This window comes from Cervus elaphus, chromosome 22, assembly GCF_910594005.1.
Source record: "Cervus elaphus chromosome 22, mCerEla1.1, whole genome shotgun sequence".
Taxonomy (NCBI): domain Eukaryota; kingdom Metazoa; phylum Chordata; class Mammalia; order Artiodactyla; family Cervidae; genus Cervus; species Cervus elaphus.
The window spans coordinates 44,622,793-44,637,456 of record NC_057836.1 but is presented as its reverse complement, the minus strand read 5'-3'; the positions used below and the strand labels follow the sequence as shown (position 1 = coordinate 44,637,456).

The following is a 14,664-nucleotide window of genomic DNA, read 5'->3' as shown; positions in this document are numbered from 1 at the left end:
GTCGTGTCCGACTCTTTGCGACCCCATGAATTGCAGCATGCCAGGCCTCCCTGTCCATCACCAACTCCCAGAGTTTACTCAAACTCATGCCCATCGAGTCAGTGATGCCATCCAGCCATCTCATCCTCTGTCGTCCCCTTCTCCTCCTGCCACCAATCCCTCCCAGCACCAGGGTCTTTTCCAATGAGTCAGCTCTTCGCATGAGGTGGCCAAGGTACTGGAGTTTCAGTTTCAGCATGAGTCCTTCCAATGAACACCCAGGACTGATCTCCTTTAAGATGGACTGGTTGCATCTCCTTGTAGTCCAAGGGACTCTCAAGAGTCTTCTCCAACACCACAATTCAAAAGCATCAATTCTTCGGCGCTCAGCTTTCTTCACAGTCCAACTCTCACATCCATACATGACCACTGGAAAAACCATAGCCTTGACTCTTACCCATTTTTAAAAGCTGGTTTCAGTCTGCTCATATGGCTTTGTAGCTTCTCTCTGTGTTGGGGATATTCACCTTTATCTTCTCTAAGTGTTGCAGACATTGTCTCCAGGTCTCTTGCATTTTGATTTGGTTTACGGTGTCCTTAGCAATTTCTAACTTTTAAGAGGTCCAATGTTTTCTGGGATTTGTGTCTTGGTGAGAGTTTTCCTCAAGTTAGCAGTATTTTCCAATATGTTTTGCATAATGTTTTCATTTTTTCCAGTTTGTCTGTAGATTTTTTTTCATTCTGGTTTACCTTTAGATCCCTTTAGGTTTCACTAATTGATTAGAGCTTTTTTGTTTCTTCTTCTCTCTTTTTCTTCCACCTTCTACCTTCTCCCTCCTTCTTTTTTTTCTCCTCCTCCTCTCCTGCTCTCCCAGACTCCCTACCTTCCTTCCTGCATGTCTGCTGCTTTATCTCCTTAAAGCAGGATTTATTTAACAGGTACCTACTGCAATCAAGAAGAAATACACTGTTTTTTTCTGCCTTTAAAGGAGCCTCCAGTGCAGTAAGGCATTATTCAGATTTTAGCAGGAGCCCATGCCTTTCCACAATTCTCTCTTCCTCTTTCTCCTCCTGTAAAAATATCATGGCTGGAGTAAGGAAACATGAGGAAATATAGGTGTTTCCTGCCACCTGAAAATACAGTATTCCTACAAAAGCTTTCCTAAACCAAGATGGCGTAGTGTGAAGAGGATGTAGGCCTCACCTCACAGTTTACTGGCAGAGGGTGATCTTTTGGAAAGCAAGGGATGCCCATAAATGGAAACAGTCAGAAATCTGATGGCATTCTCTGTCAGAAAGAGCTTCTATCAAGACAGATAAGGAAAGCAAATGGAATTACCCAACTTCAGGTAAGAGAGGTGTGGTGCTGTGTCTTCAAGAAGTTGGTGGTTTCATGTCCCAGTAATGGATCAAACACCTTGTATTTTGCCAAGCTGTACCTGGGAGGGTGGAGAGTGTCCCAGAGGCCCTGGAGCAGGAGGAGCAGCAGAGAAGAGACAGGGCACCTGCCAGTGCCAGGAGCTGAAGAAACTCCACACAAACAGACCCACAACCAGGAAAGTGTAAGATTCCAGGGGAAACTGGAGAGGAACTGGATGAGACAGCAGGGGGAGGAGGCTTTGGAGTGGGAACTCTAATTACAGGTAACATTTCAGCTGGTGAGGCAGGTGGGGAATGGCATTGCAGAAGGAGGGGCAGCCTGAGTGAAGTTCTGGAGGCTGGGGGGGAATCAGAGTCCAGGGAGCTGGGAGTCCTCCAGGCCCCTCGACCAGGCCCTGAGAAGGCAGGAGGGTGAGGAAGACAGGAGTAGGAGCATCAGGAGGGCCTGGTGATGGGCTAAGGACTCTGCACTTGATGCTGCCCTAACCGCACCCCCCCACACACACTTTCCCTGCCCAAGGTGGATAACTTGCAGCCACATGGAGGGAGATGTTTGGTGAGAATCTCTGCCCACATGGAGGGGAGGCCTCTGCATCTGGCCATATAGTTGGGTGGGGAGTCTTTTCAGGGTCCTCCTCTCTCCCACTGATAGGCTTTTCGAGCAGTGACCAATCAGAGGCTAACAGAGGAGGACGCTCTGGATAGAAATCCAGCAGTGGAAGCACTGTCCAGCATCCACACCCAGCTGAGGCCCCAGACAAGGGTCAGGACCAGGACAAGAATGGCAGGGAAGGATGGAAGGATGAGGTCAAGGGTCCAAATGCATTTTCAAGTGTTCGGCATCATCCAAGATCAGCCTTTCTGCCCAAGCTCTCCTCCTCTCTCTGCCTTGGCTCTTGGTCCTTGTGTTTCCAAATTTCAATTGGCTGCCCTGGCTCCTGGGGACCTACAGCCTCAAGGCAGAGAAGGAGGCAGGGGACCAACCAGCTCTCCTCTCCCACCTGCCTGGAGACAGGTCTGTCTGTGTAAATTCTCTCCCATCCACACAGTCAGTGCCCGCAGCCTCTGCCACCAGGCATACCCCTGGTAATCAAGCTGATGGTTACTCTTTTTGAGGGGAACCCTGGGCATTGCAGAGGGAAGGTGATAGAAAGAAAGATTCTAGGATCAGGGCTCAGGTTAGGGGGTTTGGGGGAAACTCTAAGGAAGTTGGGCCACTCTAGACTGGGTGCTGTAGAGAATGGCAGGGGCAGTTTTATCAGTGATTGTTTCAGTAACTTTATCTATGGAGAGGGGAGACCAGAGCAAGGTTAAATGTGCAATTGTTAAATAAAAAGCAGTCATAATTTTCAGCCCAGGGAGGGAGTGTGAAGACTCTGGTTTCCTGTCGCCACCATCCCTGCTTTTTTATTACTATTATTGTTAGAAGCAAAGTGAGAGGAAGACAGGTATGGGGTCTTGAGCCCAGAGAGTGAGGTGGGGTCCAGTTCTCCATGAACAAGTCTTCTGACCTCAGGCAAATCATAGAACATCTATGCTTCATCTTCCTTAGCTGTAAATGGGGATACAGTGGTACACACCTCCTGGTTATCAGAACAATATGATATAATTTATAGAGTCTTAGTTAGAGTAACTACCAGTGCAGAGCAAAATCAGAAATACAAGCCATGCTCACGAATAGCTGTTACTGTAACTATAAGGACGTTTACTATCATTTCAGCCAGGTCTCAGGAAGAATACTTAAATAAGTACTCTTTTGCCTTCTTAAAATACTGCCTAGGTATAATTAACATGGCTTCTTTTCTCATCTCCCAACACAAGATAGTCACAACCAGAACCAAAAGAAGTTCTCTCTATATAAAGATTTGCTATTTAAAAAAACAATAGAGAACTGGCAAGACAAAGGATGGACACCATCACATATGATATGTGTGAAAGTAAATTTGTACAGTTTCTTTGATTAACAAAGTAGCTTAAGTATGAAAAAATGTTAGGTGTTGATACCCTTGGATCCAGCATTCTACTTCTAGAAATAGCTTAATGAAAGAATCTTAAATGTAGGCAAAGTTTTATACAAGAAGAGTGTTCTTTGTACTATTATTTACATAAAGGATTAAAAACAGCGTGAAGTCCAACAATCAGGAGTGGACAGCAAAGAGGACACCATTCAGGTCCTCAGCTGACCAGGGCAGGGCTGCAGGGATTGGAGTGGGGCTGGTGGGACTCCAGAAAAAAGGTTTGTGGGATAAAGGCTATTGCAGAAGCGAGGAAGATGTGGGCTGTGGGAGCTACAGCACCGGGAACTTTATCAAGACAGAGACTCGACCACAGGGTGCATGACATCATTTTGCAGTAAAAAGTCATTTTCCGATTAACATGCATCCACAAATAGACATTTTTGTACATTAAAGCAAGTAGAGCATAGTCATCACAAACCTGGGATTTGGATCATAACAACTTGGGTTCAAGGCTGGGCTTCAACAGAAATGTGAAAATTTGGACTGACCTAAGTTTAGGTGAGTTTCAGGAGCCTGCACGTCATAGACAGTGGATCAATATCACCTATAAGCAATTAGTAACACAAGCGGTCCCAACCTCTTGTAATTTCCAGAGTGTTCCCTTCCTGCCTGTTCTTCTGTCTCTGGTTTTATTGCTCCTGTAACTTCGCAGATGGCTGTCTCCTCTCTGATTATCCTCTCCTTGTGCCCCAATAGGAGAGCCGGACTCTGGTTGGGGAGGACGGTGGGAGGATGAGTAACTTTCCTTAACAAGTGATCTGCAGAGCCCAGGGGACAGAGAACCACGCTGGGTTAAGTCCCTGGTGGCGCTGGTGGCTGTCCCAGGGGAAACTAGGACCATGCCCCTCGCTGCTCCCTACAGCCACTGCTCACACATGATCAAGCCCACAATCTGTTTTCTCTTCCCCAAGGGTGAAACGACACCTTCTTCCAGCCTGACACAGAAGGGTGAGATCTCTGAGACCCTGCTGCTGCCACCATGAGCTCAGAAGATCCCAGGAACCGCTCAGGTAGTCAGCCACCTCGTCTCTGGCAGGTTCCTACTTGTGACTCAGAATTGAGGGTAGTGCCTCCAGGCCAAATTAACCTGCCGAGTAATCAAGAACCAAGAAAGGCGTGGAGAAGCATCCCCCAGAGAGGCAATGGGGAGTCCCCTAACACTTGGCGGTCTGTCCCCACAGCCTCTTTCCTGGTCCTCAGGGAGCCACAGACAAGATGCTAACTTCCTCCCCCTGCCTTCTGACCCCCTGCTAATGACTCAGAAGTGAGGCCAGGACAGCCCATGGAGGGGGCAGGCGCAGCAGAGGAAGTCTCCAAGGCCAGGTGGGACAGGGAGGGGAGGTCCCCTGGAGCTTCTCCTGCCCTCTCCCTTGGTCCAAGCCTCCTTCTGCTCCCAGACCCTGGGCTGTCAACACAGAGGCTGTTTCCTCCACCGCTCGCCCTGCTGCCCACCCAGCAGCTTTGTGAGGGTCAGTGGACTCTAAACTGAACCCCAATCTGGCCTTTGCTGCCTCCAACATCTGCCTCCCAGATCTGGAGCACCTGACCTGATAGAACCTGTAAAATGAGAAGGATATTTCCCTATGTTGTGATGAGGACCAAATATAATGTGTGTCCGTGGCCTGGGCCAGGGCCTACCGCATAGCAACTCCTGCCTAGTGTCGTGCTGTCCCCCCTACCTGGAATGTGTTAGTTCCAAGTAGAAACCTCTCCCCTTCTCTAGAATCCCCTCTCCGCTGTGGTGTGTTAGGGCCCCTGCCCAGTGCTCCCATTATACACACCTGATTACCAGGTGACTGCCCCAGGCAGGTACTAGTTCTGTTGTTCTCAAACGCCCACGCAGACACCCAGTTCAGAGCAGTCACTCAGTCGTGTCCGACTCTTTGCGACCCCATGAATCGCAGCATGCCAGGCCTCCCTGTCCATCACCAACTCCTGGTGTTTACCCAAATTCATGTCCATCGAGTCGGTGATGCCATCCAGCCATCTCATCCTCTGTCATCCCTTTCTCCTCCTGCCCCCTGAATCCCTCCCAGCATCGGGGTCTTTTCCAATGAGTCAGCTCTTGCATGATGTGGCCAAAGTATTGGAGTTTCAGCTTCAGCATCGGTCCTTCTAATGAACACCCAGGACTGATCTCCTTTAGGATGGACTGGTTGGATCTCCTTGCAGTCCAAGGGACTCTCAAGAGTCTTCTCCAACACCACAGCTCAAAAGCATCAATTTTGTGGCTCTCAGCTTTCTTCACAGTCCAACTCTCACATCCATACATGACTACTGGAAAAACCATAGCCTTGACTGGACGGACCTCTGTTGGCAAAGTAATGTCTCTGCTTTTAATATGCTATCTAGGGTGGTCATAACTTTCCTTCCAAGGAGTAAGTGTCTTTTAATTTCATGGCTGCAATCACCATCTGCAGTGATTTTGGAGCCCAGAAAAATAAAGTCTGACACTGTTTCCACTGTCTCCCCATCTATTTGCCATGAAGTGATGGGACCAGATGCCATGATCTTAGTTTTCTGAATGTTGAGCTTTAAGCCAACTTTTTCACTCTCCTCTTTCACTTTCATCAAGAGGCTCTTTAGTTCCTCTTCACTTTCTACCATAAGGGTGGTGTCATCTGCATATATGAGGTTATTGATATTTCTCCTGGCAATCTTGATTCCAGCTTGTGCTTCCTCCAGCCCAGCATTTCTCATGATGTACTCTGCATATAAGTAAATAAGCAGGGTGACAATATGCAGCCTTGACGTACTCCTTTTCCTATCTGGAACCAGTCTGTTGTTCCATGTCCAGTTCTAACTGTTGCTTCCTGACCCGCATACAGGTTTCTCAAGAGGCAGGTCATGCGGTCTGGTATTCCCATTTCTTTCAGAATGCTTATATCTTTCCTTTTCTCCTTTGCTTTTCACTTTTCTTTTCACAGCTATTTGTAAGGCCTCCTCGGATAGCCATTTTGCTTTTTTGCATTTCTTTTCCATGGGGATGGTCTTGATCCCTGTCTCCTGTACAATGTCACAAACCTCATCCATAGTTCTTCAGGCACTCTATCAGATTTAATCCCTTAAATCTATTTCTCACTTCCACTGTATAATCATAGGGGATTTGATTTAGGTCATACCTGAATGGTCTAGTAATTTTCCCTACTTTCTTTAATTTAAGTCTGAATTTGGCAATAAGGAGCTCATGATCTGAGTCACAGTTAGCTCCCAGTCTTGTTTTTGCTGGCTGTATAGAGCTTCTCCATCTTTGGCTGCAAAGAATATAATCAATCTGATTTCAGTGTAGACCATCTGGTGATGTCCATGTGTAGAGTCTTCTCTTGTGTTGTTGGAAGAAGGTGTTTGCTATGACCAGTGTGTTCTCTTGGCAAAACTCTATAGCCTTTGCCCTGCTTCATTCTGTACTCCAAGGCCAAATTTGCCTGTTACTCCAGGTGTTTCTTGACTTCCTACTTTTGCATTCCAGTCTCCTATAATGAAAAGGACATCTTTTGGGGATGTTAGTTCCAAAAGGTCTTGTAGGTATTCATAGAACCATTCAACTTCAGCTTCTTCAGCGTTACTGGTTGGGGCATAGGCTTGGATTACCATGATATTGAATGGTTTGCCTTGGAAATAAACAGAGATCATTCTGTCGTTTTTGAGATTTCATCTAAGTACTGCATTTCGGACTCTTTTGTTGACCATGATGGCTACTCCATTTCTTCTAAGGAATTCCTGCCCACAGTAGTAGATATAATGGTCATCTGAGTTAAATTCACCCAATCCAGTCCATTTTAGTTTGCTGATTCCTAGAATGTCGACGTTCACTCTTGCCATCTCCTGTTTGACCACTTCCAATTTGCCTTGATTCATGGACCTATCATTCCAGGTTCCTATGCAATATTGCTCTTTACAGCATCGGACCTTGCTTCTATCACCAGTCACACCCACAACTGGGTACTGTTTTTGCTCTGGCTCCATCCCTTCATTCTTTCTGGAGTTATTTCTCCACTGATCTCCAGTAGCATATTCAGCACCTACCAACCTGGGGAGTTCCTCTTTCAGTATCCTATCATTTTGCCTTTTCATACTGTTCATGGGGTTCTCAAGGCAAGAATACTGAAGTGGTTTGCCATTCCCTTCTCCAGTGGACCACATTCTGTCAGACCTCTCCACCATGACCCGTCCGTCTTGGGTAGCCCCACACGGCATGGCTTAGTTTCACTGAGTTAGTTAGACAAGGCTGTGGTCCCTGTGATCAGATTGGCTAGCTTTCTGTGATTATGGTTTCAGTGTGTCTGCCCTCTGATGCACTCTCACAACACCTACCGTCTTACTTGGGTTTCTCTTACCTTGGATGTGGGGTATCTCTTCACGTCTGCTCCAGCAAAGCACAGCTGCTGCTACTTACCTTGAAGGAGTCGCCCCTCCTGACCTTGAACGTGGAGTAGCTCCTCTCCGCCCTCCTGAACCCGCACAGCCACCGCTCCTTGGATGTGGGGCTGCTCCTCTCGGCTGCCGCCCCTGACCTTGGCCTGGGGTAGCACCTCTCAGCTGCACTTCCTGCGTGGTCCGTGGCAGCCATTGTGCTTCTGGAGTGGGTAGCCTTTCCGTTCTCCAGGGGATCTTCCCAATCCAGGGATCAAACCGAGGTCTCCCGCATTGCAGGCGGATTCTTTATCAGTTGAGCCACAAGGGAAGCGCTAAGTAAGTGTTAGTTGCTCAGTCGTGCCCGACTCTTTGCGACCCCGTGGATTGCAGCCCACCAGGCTCCTCTGTCCATGAGATTTTCCAGGCGAGGATACTGGAGTGGGTTGCCAGTTCCTTTTCCAGGGGATCTTCCCAACCCAGGGGATCTTCCCAACCCAGGGATCGAACCTGGGTCTCCTGCACTGCAGGCAGATTCTTTACTGACTGAGCTACAAGGGAAACCCTCAGACACCCAGGTGCTCAGTTATTTCCTCCACCCACACTCACCATGATCAATCAAAACACAGATCTAGTGCTGTGGTTTCCCTCCATGTGAGCCCTGAGTTCATTTCTCCCTTAGTGATGCATGAGAAAAAGAAAACCTAAGAACACTTAATACTACAGAGAAGAAGAGAGGAAGAGATCTGACATCTCTTCATTTAATAAGGACACTGATATTACTGAATTAAGGCCCCACACTTAAGGCCTCATTTCACCTAATTACTGCCTTAAAGCCCCCTATCTTCTAATACAGTCATTGCAGAGTGGGTGGGTCTGGGCGTTAGTTAACTTATGAATTGGGGCTGGTGCATACGGTCCACCTGACACCCCAGATAAGTCCATCAACAGCATGCCAGATGAATGCTGCTGAGAAAGGTGAACTTTAACCACTTATACTCGATACCATTTACATCACACCATAGTTTATTGGAATCTTCAATTTTTATTTTTCTGTATAGAGAGACAAAGCTTTTTTGAGGATGTCGTTGAGTTTCTCCAAAAGAGTGTGAGATGGGAACACCTGAAATTCCTGCTCGAAGACAAACCCTGGGAGAATTTTGTGACCAAGGTCAATTTGTCCAGGTAACCATGCAGGTACACCAGGAATGTCACCAACATGCCCCCAGGAAGATTCTCCCAGGCTAGTTTTCTCCAGGCAGATCCTATGGTTGGGGTCAAGGATGTTCCTCCTCAAGATCCTATGTGGACTGCTTCCTCCATGCTATTTGTTGGCAGTGAATGACATTGGGTTGAGAAGAGATGAAACCTGAAAGGAAGGGCAGGTTATATGACCTTGGACAAGTTACTGAACTACTCTCTGCTTCATCATCTCTTCAATTTTATTGGGAGGACTCTGAGATCATGATTGCAAGTTTTTTTAAGTGTTTTAATTTTAAGATAGCTTGTTGGGAAGAATCAGGGACCTTCTTCCTGGAGATGAGAACCAAGAAGGACTTCCTTTGGGTCAAGACGGAAAATCCTGACCCGAATATCATTTTGTGTTCCTAGGAATTGACTAGAACTCTTTCATTCCCCATCTTAGGAATTATACCAACACTACATGTTCCCGCTGGCCAATAAGGCAGAGAGGCTGGAGGGGAACTGGTTGGACCTGGTGGGATCCTGGATCTAGCCCTGCCCAACTCTGGGCCTGTGGGTTTAAGACTTTGAGTCTAAGATTTGTTATGTGTTATGTGTCCAGTGGGAATAGCAATTCAATCTGATGGATTGTGGTGATGGCCTCAGAGTGAACTGCAGGGTCAGAGGTGGGGAACCAAGTGCAATCATCTCATCCAAAGGCCCAGGGAGGCGTGCATCAGGGTCAGACCCAGGAGTCAGGGTGGAGCAGAGGGTCCAGGTTGGAGGACTAATAGGCAGCTTTGAGCAGCAGGACCAGGACTAGAGTGAGGAGAGTAGGCCCCAAGGACACAAAACTGAAGGGGCTGTGACTCTAACAGAGGTCCTGGGAGTGGGAAAGGGGACATTTCTTCCCTTCCTGATGGGATCCCCTCATGCTGGGCTAGAGGGCCCTGGGTGACCATGTCCTCCACACCCTGCCTGGGACCCGGGTTCTCCCTCCATCTGGGACCCTCTTCTAGTCTATGTGGAGCTGCCCTGACAGTGGGAAGGCCGTGTGGCTCAGTGAGCCCTCCAGGGTCACAATGAATGGCTGTGATTGTGCGTCATTTGAGGGATTCCGAGGAGCCTCACACATCCCCACCCAAGAGGGAAACACTTCTTTCACCAGCTGTGCAAGTGCCAGTTTCCTCAGGCTCAGCCACTCAGATGGGTGTTTCCTCATGTCTTGAATCTTTAGAGGTTCCATGAAGTTGCACACAGCCTTGGGTTGCAGGCTCATGAAGCTGTCAGAAATTAACATATAACCCCTGAGAGATCTGGGGTGCTGGGTCCTGGATCAGGAGTCAGTGAGGTGGGCTGGAGGGGCCATGGGTAACAGGGCTCACAGCACATCTCCTGCTTCCCAGTCAATATGGGCAGTGGACAGACCCAGTGTCCTTCTCCTGAGAAGGCCAAGGGTATCAGGCTAGGATAAGAACAGATGCCAGGCAAAATGATCACTCCTTCTAGCTGAGTTTTTATTAAAAAATAAAATAAAATTCTAGGTTCACAGTTAGCCAATCTGAAAAGTATGAGGGCACAGTCCCAGGACTGTCCTTACATTTCCCATCAAGGGCAAAGTTGGGGGATCCCACAACCACCCTCAGATTCTAGAACTCCATAGAAGGAAGCACAGACGCACTTAAAGTTTCAGGATCCCAGTTATGGTTTTTTACAGGGAAGGATGCAGTTTCCCATCAGCCACAGGGCAGAGTCTGGGCATGTTTTACACATGAAGCTCCCATTGTCCCCAGGATGCGTTACTGTCCTGGATTCAGTGGGGCAGGACACATGGAGCACTGCCCGCCAGAGACGCTCACCCTATTTAACAACAAATCATCCTGACCTGTCATCTCCAGCCCCTCCCAGAGCTCAGACTAATGCCCTAGAGCCCAGCTCCTTCAGAGGTCAGAACTGATACCATGTGACCCAGAGGCCCATGACATGTCAACTTGTCAGACTGTCCAGTGGCCAAAGTCCCAGAAAGACAAGGACATTCTTATCAGCCAGAATATTCTTGGGGTCTAGGGACCACATCCTAGCAGTCAAGAGCAAAGAACAAGAGGACTCCTCACTATACACTAAGGTCCTTGAATGAAGGGTTTTCTGCTCTAATCCCACTTCTCTTTGTTTATCTGTGAAGTTCCCATTTTACACACATTCTGGAAGTGATGGTATTGGTCTGCCTTTGAGGTGTCTTTATCAAATATCTCTCTTACGTTAAAGGTATCCTAAGATGACCTTTGCTTACTTATTCCATGTTTGAATAAGCACATGGAGCACTAACAATATCCAAATGAGGGTTTAAGGTTGGCAAAGTTTTTACGTTAGTAAAATTCTTGTGATTTACAATAAAATCTCTGTGGTTTACGCAGGATAGAGCTTGTTGAGCCTGTTTCATAGACAAGCAAACTCTCTTTCTAAGGCTTTAATGTTCATTGTTACAGGGAAGAAGCAAATGTACTCCGTGAACATCTGATCAAGCTGCTAACAGACTTGGCCGGGGAGGACCCAGGCAGGCTCCAAAAATACCAGCAGGAAAAGGAGAGGTTTTTGAAGGAGTTTCCTCAGGTAAAACAGAAGCTGAAGGAGAGCATAAAAAAGCTCCGTGAGCTCGCAGACCATGTTGACAAGGTGCACAGGGACTGCACCATCTCCAATGTGGTAGCCTCCTCCACTGGCATTGCGTCTGGCACCCTGAGCATCCTTGGCCTGATTCTTGCACCCTTTACAGGGGGTCTCAGTCTGGGACTCTCAGCTGCTGGAATAGGGCTGGGAGCAGCATCTGCTGTAACAGGTGTGTCCACCATGGTGGTAGAAAAGGTAAACACGTCATCAGCAGAAACCCAGGCCAGTCTCCTTGACACAGCCGAAATAATATCCTATGTAATTGATCTCTACCATGTTAAAGACTTAGGGATGTATATTCATGCCATCAGGGTGGCCAATGACAACCCTGAATTAGAAGCCACTGAGCCACTGCTCAGCAGGCTAATAACCACCAGGCAAGTCTCTGTCCAAAGTGACGAACAGGTGAGGCCTTTCGAAGGCACACCTCTGGCAGCGACTAGAACAGCCCGCATCGCGAGTGGAGTCACATCAGGTTTATTCTTGGCACTGAACGTGTACTCCCTGGTGAAAGAAGTACAGGACTTGCAGGAGGGGGCAAAGACAGCATCGGCTGAAAACATGAGGCAGAAAGCCCAGGAGCTGGAGAAGAAGTTGGAGGAGCTCACCTGGGTCTATGAGAGTCTGCAATAGGGCCCAACTGGGCCACCCCTAGAGCAGTGCAGGGACCGGGGACATGTGCAGAGTCATGGGGAGAAACCACTTGTTTTGGACTAAAGAAGACACAGAGGGCAGAATAAGGGAGAGACAGGGAGACTAGCAGTGAGAGGCCAGGAATAGGGGAGCTTTGAAAATGGGAGAAAGTCAAAGAGTTAGGATTGTAGAGATCCAGCACAAGTAGCAGGGGCTCCTCTGTCGCCCTCCTCAGGGTTTGATATTCCAGCAAGAAGGGTTTCCCCCTGGTGACAGTCTCTAGCCCTACTTCGCCAGCATCAACTCACCTTTGAACTTAGTAGGTAGTGACCTGTTTGTTTCCATGTTTTATTAAAGTTAGTTGATTTACAATATTGTATTAGCTTCAGGTATATAGCAAAGTGATTCAATTATACATGTATCTATATACATATTTGTTCTTTTTAAATTTTTTATAAATTCTTCAGTTCAGTTCAGTTGCTTAGCCATGTCCAACTCTTTGCGACCCCATGGACTGCAACACCCGAGGCCTCCCTGTCCATCACCAGTTCCCGGAGTTTACCCAAACTCATGTCCGTTGAGTCAGTGATGCCATCCAGCCATCTCATCCTCTATTGTCCCCTTCTCCTTTCACCTTCAATCTTTCCCAGCATCTGGGTCTTTTCAAATGAGTCAGCTCTTCACATCAGGTGGTCAAAGTATTGGAGTTTCAGCTTCAGCATCAGTCCTTCCAATGAATATTCAGGACTGATTTCCTTTAGGATGGACTGGTTGGATCTCCTTGCTGTCCAAGGGCCTCTCAAAAGTCTTCTTCAACAGCACATTTAAAAAGCATCAATTCAGCACTCAGACTTCTTTATGGTCCAACTCTCACATCTGTACATGACTACTGGAAAAATCGTAGCTTTGACTATAGGGGACTTTGTTGGCAAAGTGATGTCTCTGCTTTTTAATATGCTGTCTAGGTTGGTCATAACTTTTCTTCCAAGAAGCAAATGTCTTTTAATTTCATGGCTGCAGTCACCGTCCACAGTGATTTTGGAGCCCAAGAAAATGAAGTCTGTCACTGTTTCCATTTTATCCCCATCAAGGAGGGCTGCATGATGCCAAATTTTCTCCCCACTCATGGAAGATGGAGGGATGTGGACACAGCAGAGTGGGCCCCAGAGTCTCTGTGAAGGAAGAATTCAGGCAGCTTTCCGCCGAGGTGGGACTGTTGCAGAAGTGAGTTGACACTTGATGCCAGTTGCAGAGGGTCCCCATTGGCCCCGCCAGACTCAGCTCCCTGTGGCTCCTAGGGACTCGGGCCTTGAGCTCACTTCTTCGGACAAGAGATAATTGATGTTTATGACTTATCTCAAGCTAACAGGGAGCATTTATGGAAGGAAAGTGTCATGAATGTTTAACAGTAGGATTCCTGTGTGCTGTTTCCTATCTCTCTTGAGCCCTCTCTTCCTTATCAGTCCATGGCTGGTGAGAGGAGCAGGCAAGCTGCTCCCAGGATAGAGATCAAAGAGATGGGATGCTTGCATAGGATTTCCTTCATTAGCTTTTCCATTTGGTGAAAGGGATTGTTTATGACCCTCTTTTGATATGGATCACATTTTGGCCTTATGGCCTCTATTGCTCCTTGCTTCCTTGGTAACTTGTAATAAAGTCTGATCTCTTGATCTTTAACTGAAGAAGCTACCTTGTATTACAGTATATATACTCTTATAGAATTCAATAAAGCACCCTTGTTCCATCAGAGCTTGGGTCCCTGTGTCTTTCTCTCTCTCTCTCTCTCTATTTCTGGCTGATTCCCTGGAGCGTGAAGACTGGCTGCATAACCCCAACAGGAAAGTACATTTTTAGACTACTGGAAGGTTTAAGGATTTCTCTTCCTCTAAGGAAATGGCATAGTCCAGAAAACAGACCGACCAGCCAGTTTCCCCATTTAGGGGCAAGTCTGAACCTCAGTTTTCCCTGGTGACATAGAGATAGTAAACATTTTCATCACAGGGTTGAGGTAGCTTGCACGATGGTGTGTGTGAAGGTGTTTTACAGACTGTAAAGGGTCCAGGTGCTGCTATGTTTTCCCACAAAGGTTCAGCTTTTTAACAATTTGTTTTAATTTTTGAAAATCATCAAATTACCATTTTACCCACTTTTCAGTGTACAGGTCAGTGGTATTAAGGACATTCACATCATTGTACACCCAGCATCACCATCCATCCACAGAATGTTTTACATCAAAAATGAAACTCTGTACCAATTATATACTAGTACCTCATTCTCCCTCCCCTCCACCCCTGGCAAGCACCAGTGTGCCCCTGATTTTTATGAATTTGACTCCTCTCAGGGCCTCATGTGAGTGGAATCATACAATATTTGTCCTTTGTGACAGGATTTTGTTTTTCTTTCTTTTTTACTTCCTGTGGTAAAATATACACAACATAAAATTTACCACTTA

General features: G+C 47.2%; 2 protein-coding genes across 9 annotated transcripts in view; one reads left to right on the top strand and one right to left on the bottom strand.

The window, feature by feature from the left end:
• The window catches only part of LOC122680096 (apolipoprotein L3-like), a 30,321-nt gene extending 17,649 nt beyond the window's left edge, over positions 1-12,672 (top strand). For 6 of the 8 annotated variants that reach the window (XM_043881040.1, XM_043881046.1, XM_043881042.1 and 3 more), the window contains 3 exons: positions 4,289-4,387; positions 8,792-8,915; positions 11,399-12,672. In XM_043881040.1, coding sequence (XP_043736975.1) covers positions 4,357-4,387; positions 8,792-8,915; positions 11,399-12,212 — 969 coding nt within the window. In that variant the 5' untranslated portion in view covers positions 4,289-4,356 and the 3' untranslated portion in view covers positions 12,213-12,672. Of the gene's footprint in view, positions 1-1,274; positions 1,329-1,412; positions 1,542-4,288; positions 4,388-8,791; positions 8,916-11,398 lie in introns of all 8 variants that reach the window. The other 2 variants (XM_043881044.1, XM_043881043.1) reach the window with 2 other exon arrangements.
• The window catches only part of LOC122680078 (apolipoprotein L3-like), a 411,694-nt gene that overhangs the window by 326,480 nt on the left and 70,550 nt on the right, over positions 1-14,664 (bottom strand). The gene's annotated exons all lie outside the window — the stretch shown is intronic.